Below are 18,647 nucleotides of genomic sequence, written 5' to 3'. Positions count from 1 at the left end.
TTTATACGTAACTGATGCCCTGTCGAAATAAGAATATCGAACACTACAGTTGCCTCCAAAACCTAAAATTTCTTTTTACTCTAGTGGTATATGAAATAGGAAAGACATAGTTCTGTTCGTGTTTGGTTTTATTCAAAAGTTCTGTGGGCTCTGGCTACTTCTCTAACTCATTTCTTGAATACGCTTCAGTGACAAGGATCAAAAAGGGATAAGATACATGTGAGGAAAGTATGTAGAATATTAGAAAGTATAGCAGTATATAAAATGAGGGGGAATAACAAAGTGGTGCCTTCTTTGTGTTAAACGCTTATATGCTTAGGAATATAGTGAATAACAAATACTTGAGATTTAAAAAACTTTCTAGTGGACATGTAGTAACTAACAAAGCTTACCTATGTTGGGGTCTCTTAGCAGAGAGTGTAAGTTTTTAGTGACTGTGATAGTACTACATGCATCCTTGATATGTTTTCCTTAACTTAGAAATACACCTTGAAGTTTGGATGAATTCAGTCTTCAGGCCCACTCACTTAATGAGAATTCCAGCAGAATGACAGCTTCATTCCTGTCATGGATGGCATTAGTTCTTGTAGTCACTATGTACATTAAGCATGACTCACTTTGTTTCACAGTCCACCCAATAGCAGCTGACTAATAATAATTAAACCTATGTTGTTGCAGTCCCAAAGTGAAAAGGTTAGATTACACTGGCCAACATCCTTACCTTCTGGAGATGCATATACTGCTGTGGGGACTCATCGATTTGTGCAAACGGTGAGATATTTTTCCTGATCTCCTCAGAATAATGGGCTGGTCCGTGATGGTTCTGTATAATATTTTGTACGATAGATGAGATTTTTAGGTGTTTCTAGTAACTTCCAATGGTCTAATCATTTTCAAATAAAGTAGCTGGAATTGAAGGACTTTTCTTTTTGTCTTGGCTTAAAAAATACTAATTTGAGTATCTGTTTAGAATACTCTTGATTTGTGTTAAGCCTGTCAGTCAGACAATAAAGGAAAAATCCCAACTGGCTAAACCCAGTGTTTTCAAGATACGTTCACCCAAATTAATTGAATTGATTTTATTTAAAAACAATAAAAATAAAAATCTAGTCTTTTGCATCAAAATCAGTTGGCTGTTTTTTAGTGTTACTGGAAACACTATGCTCCTGTCAGGGCTACTCTGGGAGCATAATATATAATAGGTGCATGAAATCAGCATTCGCCACTGTGCTTGCTGCTTATGGTGCTTTTGTTTTCCTTTTCTTCATTATCTTGTGCTTGCAAGTTGGTACTGATCGCTCTGTTGTGCCTTTGTTCTGATTACTTGGTTTTTTCTTTGTCTGTCTCTGGTAGCCCTATAGTCGCTCTTCCTCCATGTCTTCCATTGATCTAGTCAGTGCCTCTGATGATGTTCACAGATTCAGCTCCCAGGTACTGTACTGATGTGTCAGGTGGGGGTTGCATATCTTTACTGTATTTCATCTTCTTCTCTAAAACCTGGGTTTTTTGTTACATCGATCACTGCTTGCTTTAAACTAGAGCATTGAGACAAACAAAGGAGTTCTCTATTCCTATACTAAATGGTTGTCTTTCTTTACATCCAGCTTGCATGCATACCACTTGTGCAGAGGCCCAAATCTTGTAAAACTGTTTGATTTACTTCAATAACTTTAAAAAAACACCTACAATTTGATTTTTTTTTATTTCTAGTTATAATAAGGTAAAATAACACCTGCTTTATGTAGGCTGGAAATGGTCTTTCTTCATATTGAATGGTTTTTTGCGCTTTTAAAGTCAAAGGTTTGATTTTAATCTGAAACATTTGTTTGTAATGACATTAATATGCTAAGTATTATGGTTTACTATCACTGCTTTTTACCTCTTCAACTGGTTTGATTACTGAAAGGCCATAAAGTATGTTGACAAAGAAGATCGTTGGTATGATGAATTTTACTGAAGAGTTTATATATCTATGTATTTGCTTATCCTTCAGAAAATACGTCTGACATCCTGAGTACGTCAGTGTAGCCACAGTGACGTATTCCAGTGACGTCCAAAATTTCTATAGGTGCTTGGTCTGAAGAGCATAGTTTAGACTAGAATTAGGTAGGTGCATTCACATGAGGTTTTTTAGTCTCCAAAAATGTTGTTCAGGTATGGCATTTATGCTATTACTTTTCTTCTGCTGTGGTCTGTATGCGATTATGAATATGGAGCTTTATTCTGGGATCTGTTATTTTGGAGGTTTTTTTAAATTGCTAACAAACACTCCAAACAATCTTTTTTCAAATAGGAATGGATTTTTTTTGTTTGCTTCATTAGCAGAGCCTGGAATTTTACTACTTGCAGACCTTATTACCACCTTCATGAGCAGGACCTTAAAGATTTGTCTATTGGACTAAAATCTCAACATTTTTGCAGTCAGTTTATTTCTGAAATTTGAACTTGGCACAAAGAAAAAAGTACGCAAGTCCTCTTGAATATCACCAATAGGCTTATCTGCTGGTACTCCAGTAGTCGAGTTAGTCTTTCAGGTTTTTTTTGGGAGGAGGGGATAATAAAGTCAGGGAGTAGTAAGTAATGGAAAGCAAGTTTGATTGCCAAGATAGGAACGGGTACTCTGTCAGGTTATGGGTATACAGGAAGGAAAACTCATAGTTGCTAAGATACACAGACATCTTCATTTTCACTTCTTATGCCTGTGATAACGTTTCTGTGTTCATGTGATAAATCTAAATATCAGAGCAGTACTGTGACTGCAGAACTAATAATTTAAAAACAAATCTCATATGGACTAAGTCTTTATCACAATAATGCAAATTGTGATTATGTATCAGCATCAAATGGGCTGGAGTCAAATTGCTCTTTTCAGCTGCTGCATGGATTTTACTACATGGAAATTACTACAGAGTGCCTTTAAATGCAGTTTCAAGTTAATGGACTCACTGCAGAAAGAATGATCTTCATTTACGGAAAGCTACTATCCCTGCACACACCCCTATCCCCTACATGTTTTCTCTAGAACAAATTTTTGCCAAACCAACAAGTCAGTACACCTGCTCTGGAGCTTCATTTCTAGTGAACAAGCGGGTGAAAGACAACAGAGAGCAAGATGAGAAAATCAGCAAATCTTTTCATTACAACTGCTCTGGACTTCATTAATAAAAAATTGGCCTCTGGCCCCAGGCTGACAATTTGGCTTTTGGGAAGGCAGGCTAATATCTCAATTCTTAAAAAAATTATTTTTTTTCTAGAATTCATATGAATGAAGGAAATTTTGATATCGGGAAAAGGTCAAGTAGAAACTTGCAACCTTGTTTTTAAGACTGAGAAGTATAAATGTATTCTAATGGGAGCTGGTTCTTCAGTGTGCCTCTAGAAAGGCATTGATTTACCTCTGCCAGTTGAGTGTGAGGTCAGATCACTTTCTTAAAGAAATAGCAGCTTTTCTAATAGGTTGAGGTGTTCTGAGGCCCTTTGAAGTGAAGAACTCGCCACTTAATGTTCAGGCCAAGGCTGCATGGCATACATGTTACAGGTATTTTTGCAGACTATTCTGTAGCCTGCTAGGAACCCAGAGGTAATAGTGAACCTCTCCAGTGGGAGAGGGTCTGTGAATCTTGACTCTGTGCCTCTGAAATAGGTGCGAGTTGACAGACAGTGACCAGTCTTCAGATTAAATACGGTTTGGACAAATAGCATGCACAAGGCAATTCTGTAGGTACTGCATTTCCTGGTGAAGCAGAAGTAAGAATCTGTTTAGATGGCACTCCTGTGGATGCCTCCTTCTCTTCTTTCCTTGCTATTTCCTTCATTCCTCTGCATTTAGTATAAAGCAAAAAGTAGCAAAAGAGAAAAATAAATGTGTAAGAGATAGCTTTGTCCTTAATAAATAAAGAGGTGGGGGAGAAGAGACAAGGGGAGGTGTGGCAAGCAAATGTTGGGAGCATGGCAAGGATTGCTTTCTGAAAGAAGTGTGATCTAGAAGTGTGATCTAGAAGTGTAATCTAATCTAATAAATTGAATTTTTAAATAGCCCACATTCTTACCTAATTTGTATTGTACTGTCACTGTTTCACTGGATAAGAAAAACAGAAGAATTTTTTGAAGGAAACCTTCTAGTAACTGGCAGAAAAAGTTGATTTGTCCAAAAGCAGAAACAAAAATCTTGGGAGTGTTTTTTCACTGTAACTCAAAAACAAAACACCTAGAAAACCCTCCAAAAACTGAAGTGGTAACTTTTCATTCTTTAAAGAAGTCTATCATTAAACTGAGACAAACGAGAATTTCCATCTAATGGGTTTTATTTTGATGTTGCATTTTAAAGGTTTTGGCTTCATTCAGTTACCTATTTTCTTCCTGGTCTTAGGTGTATTGCCCATGGAGTACATAATACAAACAAAATTACTGCCTTAAATTAAAAGTAAATAACATCTTCCATAGAACTTCCATTCTATATCATATCACTGTTTATTAATTTTACTTTCTACTTGTTTTACTATTTGCTCAAATATATGTTTTATATGTTGTTTTATTGCAAAAGCACTTTAAGGTTCAGGCTAATAATCCTGTGATTGGGAACTTCTTAGGCTAATCTTTGTGTTGGTGAATTAACTAACCTTTGCTTGTAATGCTTTTCCTTTTGAAAAAAAAAAGGTATTTCTAGAAATTCAGGAAAATTGTGTGAATCACGTGGAGTTGCTTGCTGTGACAAGTTTTGGTAGTCATTTAACTTTTTTCCACCTAAAAGATATTCAAATGTTTTCAATATTTGAAGCATTACACAGCAATGGATACTTTATAATTTTGTTTCCTTTTTTAATTGGGGTGTTTGAAAGGGGGTGGGGAACCAAAGAAACAGAGTAATGTAGTCTCTGTAGAATAATAGTCTCTATACCATCATAATCTTTTGAATGTGGACATTTCTGTTCTTTTTTTTTTGTCGTAGCTGGCAACTGTGCAAAGATGCCATTGAAACAGAGCAGGCATGCTTTGCTCATGACTGTTTTCTTCACTGCTCTTTCAATATTACTTTTGATATGTATTCACTTTTTTAGAGCTTGTCAGTCTTCTTCCCCAACCCCCTGCCTTTGTTCAGCTTTTTAAATGCTCTTCAGTGAATATCTTAGAGTGCATTTTAATTCTATTTAGAGATAACTGAAATTCCTATATGCTGAAATAAAGCTGTTTTAGGTAGAAGTAGTGAGATTTCACAGTTTAGAGGCACAAAGGAAGGATAGGAAGTGCCCACGAAGAATGACGTTGGAAGTTAAATCAAGATTTTGGCTTTGTTTCTGAAGGCTAGCACTATCTGCTTGTTCTTAACCTGTAATAGAAAGCTCTCAAATTGATCTCCTGCACAGGAACTGAAGTATTGACTTGTGACTTCCAATGCTGTACAGTATCTGCGCAAAAAGATAGAAGGAATGAGTTAAAAAGCCTTTTTTTTTTCCCTTTAAAGGTGGAAGAGATGGTACAAAATCATATGACATATTCCTTGCAAGATGTAGGAGGAGATGCCAATTGGCAGCTAGTGGTAGAAGAAGGAGAAATGAAGGTAAACATTTGTTTATTTTGTGTAAGATGATATGCTGTGAAGACAGATACTTTCAGTCTGGTGGACTTGGCAGTGTTATGTTTACAGTTAGACTTAATGATCTTAAGACTCTTTTCCAACCTATATGATTCTGTGATTTTCTGCAACACTATCACTCAGCAAGTTAGGCTGTTGAAACTTCTCTCTGAGAATAGCATTGTTTAGATTAGGACTGGAGTCCACCAGAGTTGTGGCTTCCAATATATTTATTCATACAAAATCCAGTGTAACTCTTGCAATAGCTTTGTCTTTGCAGATTACTTTCTCATTCCCTTCTGCTTAAAGCTTGGTATCAAAGTAACGTGTAAATTCAACGTACAAAAATATTACAGTAGCAAGCTACTGTGTTGGCTGCTCTGCTGTGCTTATAAATCCTTGTGCATAGTAGAGATCCTTCAAGTGCTGGTATTTCAGTGTGAATTGCCATGTTATAATGTCTGCAACAGTGGTTACCAGAGAACACTCTCATGGCAAATTCATGTGATAGTCGTCTGGGTAAGTGGGTTTGTTTTTGTTTGGTTTTTTTACTGATTAAATTTAAACAATTAAACACATGAACAGTTTTGACAATTTCTTTTCTACATTTCTTTCTTTTTGTTTGGCTGTAGGTATACAGAAGAGAGGTGGAAGAGAATGGAATAGTTCTAGATCCTTTGAAAGCAACACATGCTGTTAAAGGGGTAACAGGGCATGAAGTTTGCCACTACTTCTGGAATGTCGATGTTCGTAATGACTGGGAAAGTAAGGAATTGGTTCTTCGACTTTGCATGTTTATCAGCAAAGATATTGTTGACCTAATGTGTCTGTGATTGTTTACTGATGGATTTATTTTTTTTCCCCTCTTCTTTTAGCAACAATTGAAAATTTTCATGTTGTGGAAAATCTAGCAGATAATGCAATCATCATTTACCAGACACATAAGGTAATAACATTTCATCTATGCATACCTTACTGAGACAGTCCGAGGAATGTGAATTCCAATATTACTCTGAGTACTTTGCTGGCTTAACAACTTAAAATACTCTTCAGAACAACATTTCAGAAGTTCTCTATTAAACTGCAACTTCATCAATTTTTCAAACTTGTCTTGAGAGCATAATTGGTTGTGTACGTGTCTGATAGAGTTTGTAATAACAAATGAGGACTGGTTTTAATCTCACAATTGTATTACTGCCAGCAAGAGTCATCTGAGGCAAACAGAAGCAGTAAATAAACACATACTACGGGAAAGAATCCTATACCACTGTATCAGATGTTTTTTGCAAAAATACGAGGTACTGTTAACCACAGTTAGCTGACATACCACCTCATAATGCAAGGGTTTATAATTGTTGATACAACATTTGTTCTTGCATCTTCATTGTTTTTCCTTCCAAAATGGTTCTGCTGTCAATTAAAAAAATGGTAATTTGAATTACAATCCATGAACTGTAACTTAAAAATTTTAAAAATGGATGGGAATGAAATATACAGATTCATCTTTTTTCTTGCATGTTTCTAGGTATTAGTATACTCAAATGTTCAAACAGGTATTTTTCTTTGACCATTTTAACATGATTAGATTTAGACTACTTTAACAGAGGACTCATGATTGAGTAAGACATTGTGTAATCTGTATTGTATTCTGGTAAAAGCCAGACTTTTATCTTATTGAGTGTCATGAAAGTCAGGAAAGCTTTTGTATATTTCCTTATTTTATCAGGCATTTTGTATCTCAGACTTTCTCTTGGATGATATCAGTTCGCCATATCTGTCTTACTGAAGAAGTAGCTTTTGGAAATAATTGTTTTAAATATGTCTCTCCTCTTTTTTTCTCTCCAGAGACATAAGTAAATGTAGATACATCACTATATACTTAAGCACTAGTTTAGTTTGTAGCTTACAAGTATTAACTAAAATGTAAACCTGAGGTTGAGGAAACAGGAAGGGAGCTGCCTCTTCCTGTTTTTCTACTGAAAAATTCATTGCAGCTTGGCTCCCTGCATTTCAAAGGCCTTAAAGTTATACCTTAATTTTTTTGGCATGAAGCGTAGCCACACAACCTGAAGTTTCTGTTACCTACTAATAACAGTATGTCTGTTTCAGTTTTGAAAATGAAATTACTGACTTGAAGAAACACTCAATGACATAACTGACCTGGTTTGTCTTGCTTGGTTTTTTTCCTGTAACTAAGGTTAATAAGTACTTAATTTGCAAACCTGGAAAAGCTTATATTCAGGTGTTTCTCTGCAGAGGGTGTGGCCAGCTTCTCAAAGGGATGTGCTGTATTTGTCTGCCATCAGAAAAATACCAGCATTTAGTGAAAATGATCCAGAAACATGGATTGTGTGCAATTTCTCTGTAGAACATGACAGTGCTCCTGTAAGTATTACTTTGATTCTGTGAAGTTCTGCTTTTAAGGTGAAGTTTTTCTATTATGTGGTAATGCATTTGCAATATTAATGTGAGGGGAGATGGGGGGCTTATACAAAAATACGGCTAATTTAAACCAGGTGATACAATGACCCGATGAAGGCATTCTGAGCCAAAAGCTTTCTTGCCTTATCTCTCAGTGGGCAAATCTAAGGTGTTTCATCAGAATGGAAGCAAAATTTCTGGAAATGTGAAATAATTTTAAAGAACAGAGGTTATTTTATATGGATTCAAATTAATAACTCTTCAGTATTGTCAGATACAGGAGTAGGCTTGTATAAGTGTATATATGGTTAAGTCTCTATCTTATACAGTTTTGCCTTGGCTCTATCAGATAGTAGCAATGATTGTTTTCTTTGGGTTACTATGCCATAGCTTGCTGTCAAGGGAAAAGTTAACTGATATTTGTAAACTGATGTGTTATCCTTGAAATGTTCCTTTACTGATTTGTCACAATAATTGAAGTAATCCACTTGTGTTAAGCAAGCAGAAACTTGAAATTCAGGCATTTTAGTTTAATTCTTTCCCTATTCACCTTTTACCTTTCATTTTACTCACTTTCTTGCTACATCCATGTAGTGCTAGAATGCAGACTTTCAGAAACACAGTTTCCAGTGTCTTAGACTTCTTAGTCAATTAAAATGTTGGTGGTTAAGTATGCTGAAACAATTTTACTGTGAGGCTTACAATGTTTCATGTTTTTTGACAGCTGAACAATCGCTGTGTCCGTGCCAAAATCAATATTGCTATGATTTGTCAGACATTAGTAAGCCCACCAGAGGGGAACAAGGAAATAAGCAGGGACAACATCCTGTGCAAGATTACATATGTAGCTAATGGTAAGTTTAAAATTTTTCAGTATGACATTCATGATAAATGCCAGTTCTGGGGAGTTGAATACTGGCAAAAAAAAAAAAAAAAAGACCATTGATGCAATTTTCTGTTAAATCTATATATAGCATCACACTTGTGGTCTTCACATTCAAAAAGAGTCAAATTAATGTGCTACATGATGAATGGGATCATTCATTTTGTGGTGTTCTGGAAGCTCAGTCCTAAGTACACAACCTTGGGCTGGAGGAAGGTGAGCAGAAATGTTTGCAACTGGGATGAGCTGGCGTAGCTTTTAGTGTCAGTAGTGGTGTGTTGTTTTTTTCATGTACTGCTGAAATTTTTTCTTCTCTCAGTTCATCTCATTAGGCTGAAAAGCTGCTGGTAGTAAAGATACAGTTCTCACCCTTGGTGCCAAGAATGAGCAAATACATTTTGTATGAAGATGCTTGCAACTGTATAATCTATTCTACATTCTTTAATTACTTTTTTTGCTGATAGAATCCTTGATATTGACTGAAAAGTTGTCAAAGCCAAACTGTATTGTTGCTGTACCCAGTATTTACCAGTGTATTGTAGTATTGGATGTGCATACTTAATAGCTATTCTGCTAGTGCTACAAAACACTTCAAGAGTAGCTCACCTTATTACTTGTTTTAAAAGTTTCACAGTTACTTAAAACATACATTTTTGTTGCTAAATTCTGAACTATGATTATATGGTAACTTTTCAGCAGCATACTTGCTGCATGAATTGAAGCATGATTCAGAATCAGTTCAAATTTTGTTTAAATGCTTTAAAATAATTTGTAAGGCATTAGCTATGTAGCAGTTCTGCAGAAAAATGCAGCAATTATTGAAAAGTTAAGACTGACTTATGTTTTTCTTTGAAGTAAAAATTTACTCAAGTCTCTTTCTTTTGTTTCTTGGAAGCCCATAGAGAATGTCCTCTTCCATTTGGGCGTTTTCTCAAGACTCACAATACATCATGTTTACTGTTTTCTAAATAGTGGCATCACAGACCTGGACTGAGCTTGAGTATTATGAGTAGAAAGTGCTACAGCACAAGCTTAGGGGCATAAAAAAAAAATCCGCTCATCTTTATTCTTTCCTGTTACTTTAGAGAGAGTTGAAGGAATAATGAACTTAAATTTTCTTTTCTAGCCTTTAATGGAGTTGCTTTATTTCAATGTCCTTCTTCCTGTTTACTTGTAGTGAACCCAGGAGGATGGGCACCAGCATCAGTGCTACGAGCAGTGGCTAAACGAGAGTATCCAAAGTTCTTGAAGCGTTTTACATCATACGTGCAAGAGAAAACAGCAGGAAAGCCTATTTTATTCTAGTATTAGCAGGTATATATATTTTTTTTATTCTTGCTTTGCCATTTTAAATTTAAGGCCAAACAGAAGTATTCAGTCTAGAAATGTCTTACCTGATTAGCATGAATTCAGTGCTTAGTTTTAGTATTCATATGCAATATATACTTTTGTAAAACATTTGTGTAATTTGTGTGTATTATTAGCGTGAAAAATAAGGGCTGCGTAAGTTGGCAAGCAGTGTTTTTTGTAGACTTTCAATAGTTTATCTTGCAAGTTTTTGCATACATGTCCAATTTATGTAGAAGTATGAAAGGATGAAGCATTGTTTTTTCTCAATTATCACAGCCATTTTACACTTGTTCTGAAAAAATACACACTGAAGTTTCTCTAGAGCCTCATGTGGTTTTTATATCTTAAATTCTACTTATAATTGCATATTTGGTAGATTATTACTACATTTCAAAGTATTCTTTTGTACTGACAGAATAGTTTTGATCTAGAATTTTTATTAATGGAACTTTTCTGACAGACCAACATGAATTACTAGAGTATTTATAAGGCTGTGACTTAAATTTTTAGCCTTTTTGATGAACCCGAGAAAGAAAAGGGATTTCCAGATGCTTCCTGAAGTCAATAGATATATTTTAATGGTATAGGTTATTGAGCTAATCTAAAATTGTTTTAATATTTAGATGATGATATGACATTAGAAGAGGATTTCTTGATCACTAAGGGGTTTTCTGAGCCCCCTAGTGTTAAGTAAGGCTTAGCTTAATTTTTGTTAATGTATAGCTTACATGTCAAACCATGGAATTCCATTTAGGTGTTCTGTTGCTGCAGCATCATTTGGTTACATCTGAAAATGAGCCTTTATTGCTTTTTCTATGCATGACATAGCCCCCCCTCTTTATTTTCGGGTTCTATTTATTGTGTCAGACTCCAAAAGTTGTAGTCGTTTCATCATTCTGTAACAGGTAGCCCTGTAATGATTCACAATTTTAATTTTGTGTTGTTAGAGAAGTAGTGTAGGTGAAGCATTAACAGCACAGCTGTCACGAGCCAACAGTTCCCACGTGATCATAGGAGTTCTGGTGATATTTAAAGTATTTAACAAGTTCATTTTTCTATTAGCATTCAAACTTTTCAGTGCTGTAGTTTTGTCTTTGCTTACCTGCAGCAATCAGAACAAGACTGAGTGAGCATTCCGCGCTGGAGAAGTGACCATGCATTGAGCACTCCATGCTGGAACGAAGGATCTACAGTCTTTTTATGGCCTGAGTTCTAGGCTTTGTATACTGAAGTGAAGAAGTGTTGCAACACCATGAGGCTGAATATTTAAAAGTAGCTCTCTCCTGTTAACTTTTCTTGCTGAATCAGTGTGTAATTATAAATACATGTATTGATAACATGTATATGGCTCTACTTTTATTTGCTTGCTTTAGAAGAAGAGCATATACAACTTTGAATGACCAACATGAGTTACCACTTCAATTTTAAACAAGTTGCAGAATTTCACTGTCGGCCTTCCTAAGATACTTGTGCTGTTTTTGTGCATGTCTAAAAAGCACAAAAGACAAATGCACATATAGCATACTGTATGTGCTTTATATGCACAAAAATTTGTATGGTATTTTGGGAGAGTTTGGAGGAGGAGCTTCAGTAAAACGTAGGTGACTTGTTGGTAGGTTTTGTTCTGCTTTGTATAATCACAGTTCATTGCTGCTGATTTCTACAATGAATCATCTTGTTACATAAAATGTCAGTTAATAACTGAGGGCTGTCAATATCTTTATGACTTTGCCTTTTCTATTGTCTTACTCTGATGACGATCTTTAGTTCTGAAGGAGTAAGAGTGTGAAAAGCTTTATTTTTTTCCAGATATCTTTATATTTCTATTGTATTTTTTAGTTATGTAATATGTGCCGCAGAATTTTTGTTATTGAACATGATCCAGAATTATCTAGAAAGATTCTGTATAAGAGGGCAAGAGACTGCCTGAAACCTAGAAGACATCTGTCCATGCTATATGTGGATTGCTTTCTTGCATGATATCCAGGGTTTTCCCAAACTGTGAGAAGGTACACTATAATATTTATTGAAGTCATTTGGATTACATAAGACAACATTCCCAGTCTACAATGAGGATGAGTACATTATTTTCAGATCCTGCATGTGTTTTCCTCATCTTAATAAAAGCTATTTTCATGTGGAAAATTATTTGCCTCTTGATCAAAGACCCATCAGAGCTATAAGAATGCATAGTTCTAACTGGAAAGTTCCCTTTGGCTGCTGTGACAATTTAAATGTCAGATGTTTGCCTAGCTTTGATTCTGGAGAGGCTGATCAGGAGAGGACTGTATCAGGCTAGTACTGACTTTGAGGTCTTTTCTCCATGTCCTGTAGTTGGAAGCTCTTCAGAGACTACTCAGTGTTTCGCTAACCTGTATATCTTGAGGAAAATAGTTTCAGACATATTATTTTCAAAAGAAAGCTGAAAGTCTTATTTGATATAGTGTGCTAGGTGCCTGAAAAGAAATCGAATATAGTAACAATGAAGATTTGGTAAATTATTAAATGTGATCTGCACAGTGTTGAAAAACTTCCTTTCTTCATCTTCTGTGTAGAGATGAAACCATACCTAACACATGCATGCAGATTTCATGCTCCATAACTCTTCCCTTTTTATTTGCCTTTCTCCAATGGTGTGCATGGAATATGCCTTATTACAGAGTTATTCTGTTAATTTGACTATGTAGAAAAGTGCCTATATGGTAATGTTAGTAAGGCAAATAAGATGAAAATTTGTACATGTTTACTACATCACCAGTGAGCATTTTATATACCAACGTTAAAAAAACAAAACTTATACCTCAAATGTACTTCATCTTTTTACAATCAACCAAGCAGTGGTATATTCCACCATAGACACTGATGGGAACTTTAAAAAAAAAAAAAAATCCAAAATATAAAGAGTTTAACTCCTTATTTGCCATTTCTGGTAATTGTTGGAACACGGGCAAGTTTATTAATTTAATTGGATAGCTTTATTTTACAAAGGTATGGAAAGTTTACAAAGCAGTGTATAAACTTATATCATTAGTTGCATTTGCACTAAATGTGATGTACTTTTGCGATTTATTCTGTAAATAAAATTACACTACAGATACTATTTGTAAAGAAATGTTTTACTTTTAGATAAAGGCACTGGTACTTCACTGTAGCTAGCCCTGCCCAGAGCTGTAAGAGGCTTTTTAAAGAATTTAGAAGGATTTGCATGACTGAGAAATCAGTATAATTTCACCTTTTTAAAAAAGAAGGAAGAAGGCCTCTCAGATTGTGAGTAGCTATTAGATCCTGTCTTCTGGAAGGGATTTTGCTTTTAGACAATTTGCCCTGTCTCTTGAGCCCATCCCTCTTTTCAGTCACTGTCACATATCTGTGCATTGTGAGTTCATTTCTTCCTGTTAATGGATCAGTAGAATTTATGCAGCTGTGGTGGTCTTTGCAGAAGCAGCTCCTGACTCTAGAATGAACCACTTTGAAAGGCTGAAAATGCAGCACTCTTCTCCATCAGATATCGTTCTCTGACTATCTGCATCTATTTGGAGAATTTTAATGTTGCCAAACTAGATCTGAAGGGCATGACTTGATAGTACTTGTACTGGGAATGAAGATGAGACGGTCATTGTTATTCTGTCTGAGAACCTGAACATTTTTTACAAATTTATCTGTGAAAAAATGTGATGCACTTTGAAAAAAACCTTACCTTTTACTTAGTTGGGCTGAGCTGGCTTATCTGAAGTTGTGCAGATTCTCTTTAATCAGATTGTCCACCTGTATTTTTGTCAAGTTGTACAGATAATGCTGTATTTGAATTACCACTGTTTATTTACAGACTTAAAACATGAATCATATTTTTGAGTACCTTGAGTGTGTAGAGTTGTAACTGTTCTATAATAGCTTTATGATTCTAATCATAAGTTTTAAAAGTTAAAAGAAGTTGGCTCTTACATGTTACAATCACAAATTTAAAAACAGTATTTAAAAGTGAAAGGTATTAAAAATTATGAAGAAAAATCCTGGCTTCTTGTTATTTTTAACTTTCCAGTGCTTTGGAGAAACTTACTTAAAACATTTTACCTTTTAACTAACTTTTAAATCTTGAATAAAGTTATATACAATATTCTAATGTATAGAAAACATTTAACAGGAAAGCAGTTTGCTTGTGTTACTGACATTACTGAGATGAAAACCTGAATGCCACATTAGTTCACACATTGAGAAGTTCATTTTGTGCTGGCATATCAGAGGGATGTTAAAAGGTGCTCCCATACAGGGTAACCATCATATAGAGCACTTCCAAAGTATTTCAGCTCATCTTCATTTGTTCATAATTAACAACATTCTGAAAGCTTCCAAGGGAAGAAGAGAGATCCAGTACTGAGATGTGCCAAAGGATAAACTTGTGGCTTTTTCCAAAGTAAGCATAATTTTAGGAACCGAGATGAGCTTCCACAGAACAAGCTTTCTTAATACTAGAGATAGCTGATGCCTAATGGATCAATAGCAATCCTACCTTTATTTGTTACACAGGGATTTCTTTTTTATATAGTAATCAGTAAATTTTTAGAAATCTTATAGGTATGCAAGACTGGAGAAACAGTTTGAAATAACAGAAGGCATTACTTGCACAGAAAAGAAAATTATCTCAAGCTCAGCTGCATCAGGCCTCAGCTAATATATTGCAACAGAGTCCTGAGGCAAGCCCTGTCCTTGAAGAATGCGGCTATTTCGTCTTGCAAAAAGAAATCCCCAAAAATAGAATGAAAAAAATATGGTCACACTTGACATTCCTGGTCCCATAACTTATGTGCTTAGTTTAAAAACTACCTATTTTCCAGTAAAGAGAGATTGAGCATTTCTGTGTAACTACAATTTGACCCTGGATAATGAATGATAATTCAGGATATGCCATGCAATTTACTAGTGTGTATTACTGACACTAGTAGTCTTTAGTCTCCAGCTTTTATAAGCTAACTTTCATAGGAGAAAAATATATTTCATTAGATAGGAGAAAGGGAGATGCTTTTTGAGTATTTCAACTGCCCGAAAGTGTTCTCAGCTGTAGCCATTGATGCAGTAAGCTCTTCTCTGCACACCTGCCTCTTCTATGCAAGGATTACAGCTAAAATAAGGAAGCCTGGTACTGTTGGTAGCTGCAGTTTGGAAGGTTTAAACTAATTCTCCCTAAAAATAACAAATTTTTTAATTATTATTTTTGGGTCAACCTAGAGTCAGACCTATTGTCATCTAAAGTGTAAATGCTTCAGTTAGTGTGAACAGAATTGCAGGTGTGCTTGTACCCTCTAGAAAACACTTTCAGTCTGGGTAATGAGCAGTCACACAGCTTACACCTCACTGCTTCTGCCCTGCTGGAAATCGCTGCTCTGTCTGCAGCGTAGTTTTGCTCATGTACCATCCAAGTACTTGGCTTTTCCCCACATCCACACTAGAGCCTGTGGCATTGGAATGCTTAAGACGCTGCACTTAGGTTAAGTGCTGATCAGTTGTCAAGGCTTATCTTGCCCAAACTCCAGTGTTGAAAATGTAGCTGTTAACTTAAAAGGCTTTTTTTGAAGGTTTTTCTGGGAGTGGTCCCTGCCTTTAGTTGTTACATAAAGCAACTTGTGCTGAAGTGTGGCAACGTTTCAGGCAGAGGTTGGTACAGTGTTGGGTAAAATGGTTGTCCTCTGTAAAAAAATTGAGAAATGTAAATAAGTTCCTTTATATTTCCTGGTTTTCCCAAACTTTTTTTGATTGAACTGTATTTGAAAACCCTCAAAACCTAATTCAAATAGCACTGAATTATCACTGAAGTATTAGGTTACTAACCATTGTGCTATCGAGAGAGTTACGAAACAAAATCATCAGTAGTTCAATTAGCAGCTGGTACTATTTTAATAATTTTTTAAATAAAAATTGCGAATAAATTTTTTTATAAAAATGCAGCAAAAGTGCACTTAACATTTCAATATTCAGTATTGCTGTCTGCTGCGACAAGCCCAATAACAAAAAACAGCTTGTAATTTACTTTTTATTAACTAAGACTGCCATACTCAACTCCAATGAAAAAGATGGAACACCATTAAAAGATGTAAAAACCTCTTGCATATGTCAATATTACTAAATTGTCTTCCACTTCCAACTTTGGTTATATCAGAAACAGTTTCCCTACAAGCATCTTTGTCCTGGCTGTTCCTGTCACATGTGCTATTATGAAGAGGTGTACACCTGCTCTTTTATACTGCAGTTCCTGGGTTTATGCTTGTATTAAACAGAACCTCCTGTATTAAAAGATATTAAGTTCACGTATTACGTAAAAATTTTGGATGACTGGGTAGGAAACGTAAATGGTGCTCAAAAAAACCAAACAAAGACAGCACTGGGTTGTGGGTACGAGAGGGATGAATTCCAGTAAAAATGACATTTTTAGTGTTAGGCAATAGGCTTTCTAATAGATATCTTCCCAGCAGGAAAACTACCAATATTAACATTTAATTTTTTATTTTAATGGTGTTGAAGTCTCCACTTTTGTTCATATCCACTAGTGAAGGGAAAAGACACTCAGTAATTGCAAGTAACAGAACTGGTATGTAGTCCTTTATTCCCCTCTTCCTGTTTTGATTTGCCCTCAAAAAGCTTTTTAGAAAAACACCCTTTTCTGGAACCCTTACGAAACCAGTGCCTTAACCGCCCACATTGCAGTCACATCAGTCTTTTGGGGTCAATCTTCTCCAGGTGCACCAGAGGCTTCAGCTGCTCAGCAAAGTTCCTCATGTCATCAGAGACCACGTCTTGCCCCGCTGGCGCAACCACCTTGAGCTCCACCAAGTAGGACAGGGAGAGCGGCTCGATGCTCTCCGTGTTTCCCGGCATCAGGATGCGGAAGATCTTGTACACCACGATCTTCATGATGCCCTTGCGGAACACGTGCCCCTTGGCCACGAACTCGTGGTCCATGCGGAAGCCCATCTCCACCAGGAAGTCCGTCAGGTTGTCGGATGTGGCAATGTCCACGCAGTTGCGCACCAGGGCGTGGCGGTTCTTGTCGCCGATCTCGGGCTGCCCCAGGTAGCGCAGGTGCCAAGGCATCCCGGTCTTGTCCATGGAGCGCCGGGCGCGCAGCACGAACGGGCTGGCCTGCTGCCCCTTCAGCAGGAACACCATCTCGTGGTCCAGGAACGTCTCGGGCTCCATGTTGTCGCACAGCCCGCGCAGGCGGTGCAGGAGGCTCTCCAGGCTCTGGTCCAGCACGCTCCCTGCGGACACAGCGCCGCCGTCACCCCCTCCCGGGCTCCCGCCGCTGCCCCCGGCCCGCCCGTGCGCGGCTCCTGCCCCGCACCCCCCGCTCCCCGGCGGCCACCCGCGTTGCCCGGCCCGCCCGCCGCCCACCTTGGAGCAGGTACTCCATCATGTTGATGGTTCCGCCCGTGACGGGCATCATCGTGACCGGCGGCGCCTCCATCGTGGCCGCCCGGGCCAGCGGCGGCGGGCGGGGGCGGCCGGAGCGGCGGCGGCGCGGGCGGCAGCGCCGCCTGGCGGCCCGGAGGTGCCGCGGGGCGCTGAGGGGCGGGGACGGAGCCGGCCCTGCCCGGTTCGCACAGCGGGGCGGGGCCTTCGGCGGGCCCAGCGACGGGGCGGGCAGCGGTGGGCGAGAACTGAATCACAAGAGGCTTAACGTCAGCGTGAGGGAGAGCTTCTTTACACTGAGGGTGGCAGAGCGCTGGGACAGGCTGCCCGGGAAGGTCATGGAGTTTCCCTCTCTAGAGACATTTTGAATCCACCTGGACATGTTTCTGTGTCAGCTGCGCCGGGTGACCCTGCCTTGGCAGGGGGGCTGGACTAAATGATCTCCAGAGGTCCCTTCCAACCCTAACAATTCTGTGATTCTGTATTTCTACTTTTTATTTTAGTTTGCACGAAGCAGGGTGTTTACCAATGAAAGGCTGGCTTGCCGATCATCAAAACTTTACGCTATTGATACATTTTAACAAACATGAATGCACCGTCATTCTTTGGTTACAAGTTGCATAACTTCTCTATTAATTAGCAATCAAACCCCTATTTGCCAGTTGCATCTCTCACTTCTCCTGCTCATTAGTTCCCATGTGCAGTTCTTCCCTCCATTGGAGCCAGGGGGCCTTTTTGAGTAGGTAGTCAGTGAGTCCATAGTCACGGTCACTCCCTGTCGGCATTGTGTTTCCCCTAGGTACTGCCCAATCCTGCTGACTTCACTCCTGGCGGCTCTCGTCCAGACAGCCTGTTCATCTTGGGGTTGTCTTCTGTTTTCCTCAAAACAAAAGATTATCCAAGCGTATGACATTCGCAATGCAAGTGCTTAGTCATAATTGTTCAGCTAAGCTACTGATAACAACCAATAAAAAAATCTGCAAAGTTCGGTTCAGACTTTGAGGGGTTCAGATCTTGAGG

At 37.7% G+C, this 18,647-nt stretch overlaps 2 protein-coding genes across 4 annotated transcripts in view; one reads left to right on the top strand and one right to left on the bottom strand.

Annotated features, from left to right (window-relative positions):
• Positions 1-13,859, top strand: part of CERT1 (ceramide transporter 1) — a 77,640-nt gene extending 63,781 nt beyond the window's left edge. For 2 of the 3 annotated variants that reach the window (XM_051788178.1, XM_051788180.1), the window contains 9 exons: positions 679-771; positions 1,354-1,431; positions 5,462-5,557; positions 6,205-6,337; positions 6,448-6,518; positions 7,829-7,957; positions 8,718-8,847; positions 10,054-10,190; positions 11,335-13,859. In XM_051788178.1, the coding sequence (XP_051644138.1) occupies positions 679-771; positions 1,354-1,431; positions 5,462-5,557; positions 6,205-6,337; positions 6,448-6,518; positions 7,829-7,957; positions 8,718-8,847; positions 10,054-10,181 (858 nt within the window). In that variant the 3' untranslated portion in view covers positions 10,182-10,190; positions 11,335-13,859. The remainder of the gene's footprint in view (positions 1-678; positions 772-1,353; positions 1,432-5,461; positions 5,558-6,204; positions 6,338-6,447; positions 6,519-7,828; positions 7,958-8,717; positions 8,848-10,053; positions 10,191-11,334) is intronic. The other variant, XM_051788179.1, reaches the window with a different exon arrangement.
• A 2,845-nt stretch (positions 13,860-16,704) lies between these two features.
• MED18 (mediator complex subunit 18) lies at positions 16,705-17,740 on the bottom strand. Its single transcript, XM_051788214.1, has 2 exons — positions 17,610-17,740; positions 16,705-17,476 (listed from the first exon to the last, which is right to left on the bottom strand). Exons 1-2 carry the CDS (start codon positions 17,680-17,682, stop codon positions 16,923-16,925), a joined length of 627 nt encoding a protein of 208 aa, XP_051644174.1. The 5' UTR covers positions 17,683-17,740; the 3' UTR covers positions 16,705-16,922.
• Between the last annotated feature and the right edge of the window lie 907 nt (positions 17,741-18,647).

This window comes from Manacus candei, unplaced genomic scaffold (assembly GCF_025592945.1).
Source record: "Manacus candei isolate 608988 ecotype Guabito, Panama unplaced genomic scaffold, ASM2559294v1 h1tg000024l, whole genome shotgun sequence".
NCBI classification, from domain to species: Eukaryota; Metazoa; Chordata; class Aves; order Passeriformes; family Pipridae; genus Manacus; species Manacus candei.
Note: the sequence above shows the minus strand (reverse complement) of the source record. Positions and strands in the feature narration are given on the sequence as shown.

What these genes read in the sequence shown, in the direction of transcription:
- MED18 (XM_051788214.1), bottom strand. Translation starts at nt 17,682, where the DNA reads ATGGAGGCGCCGCCGGTCACGATGATGCCCGTCACGGGCGGAACCATC. An exon ending in GATGGAGTACCTGCTCCAAG is followed by an intron (nt 17,477 to 17,609) that starts GTGGGCGGCGGG and finishes CTGTGTCCGCAG; the next exon opens with GGAGCGTGCTGGACCAGAGC.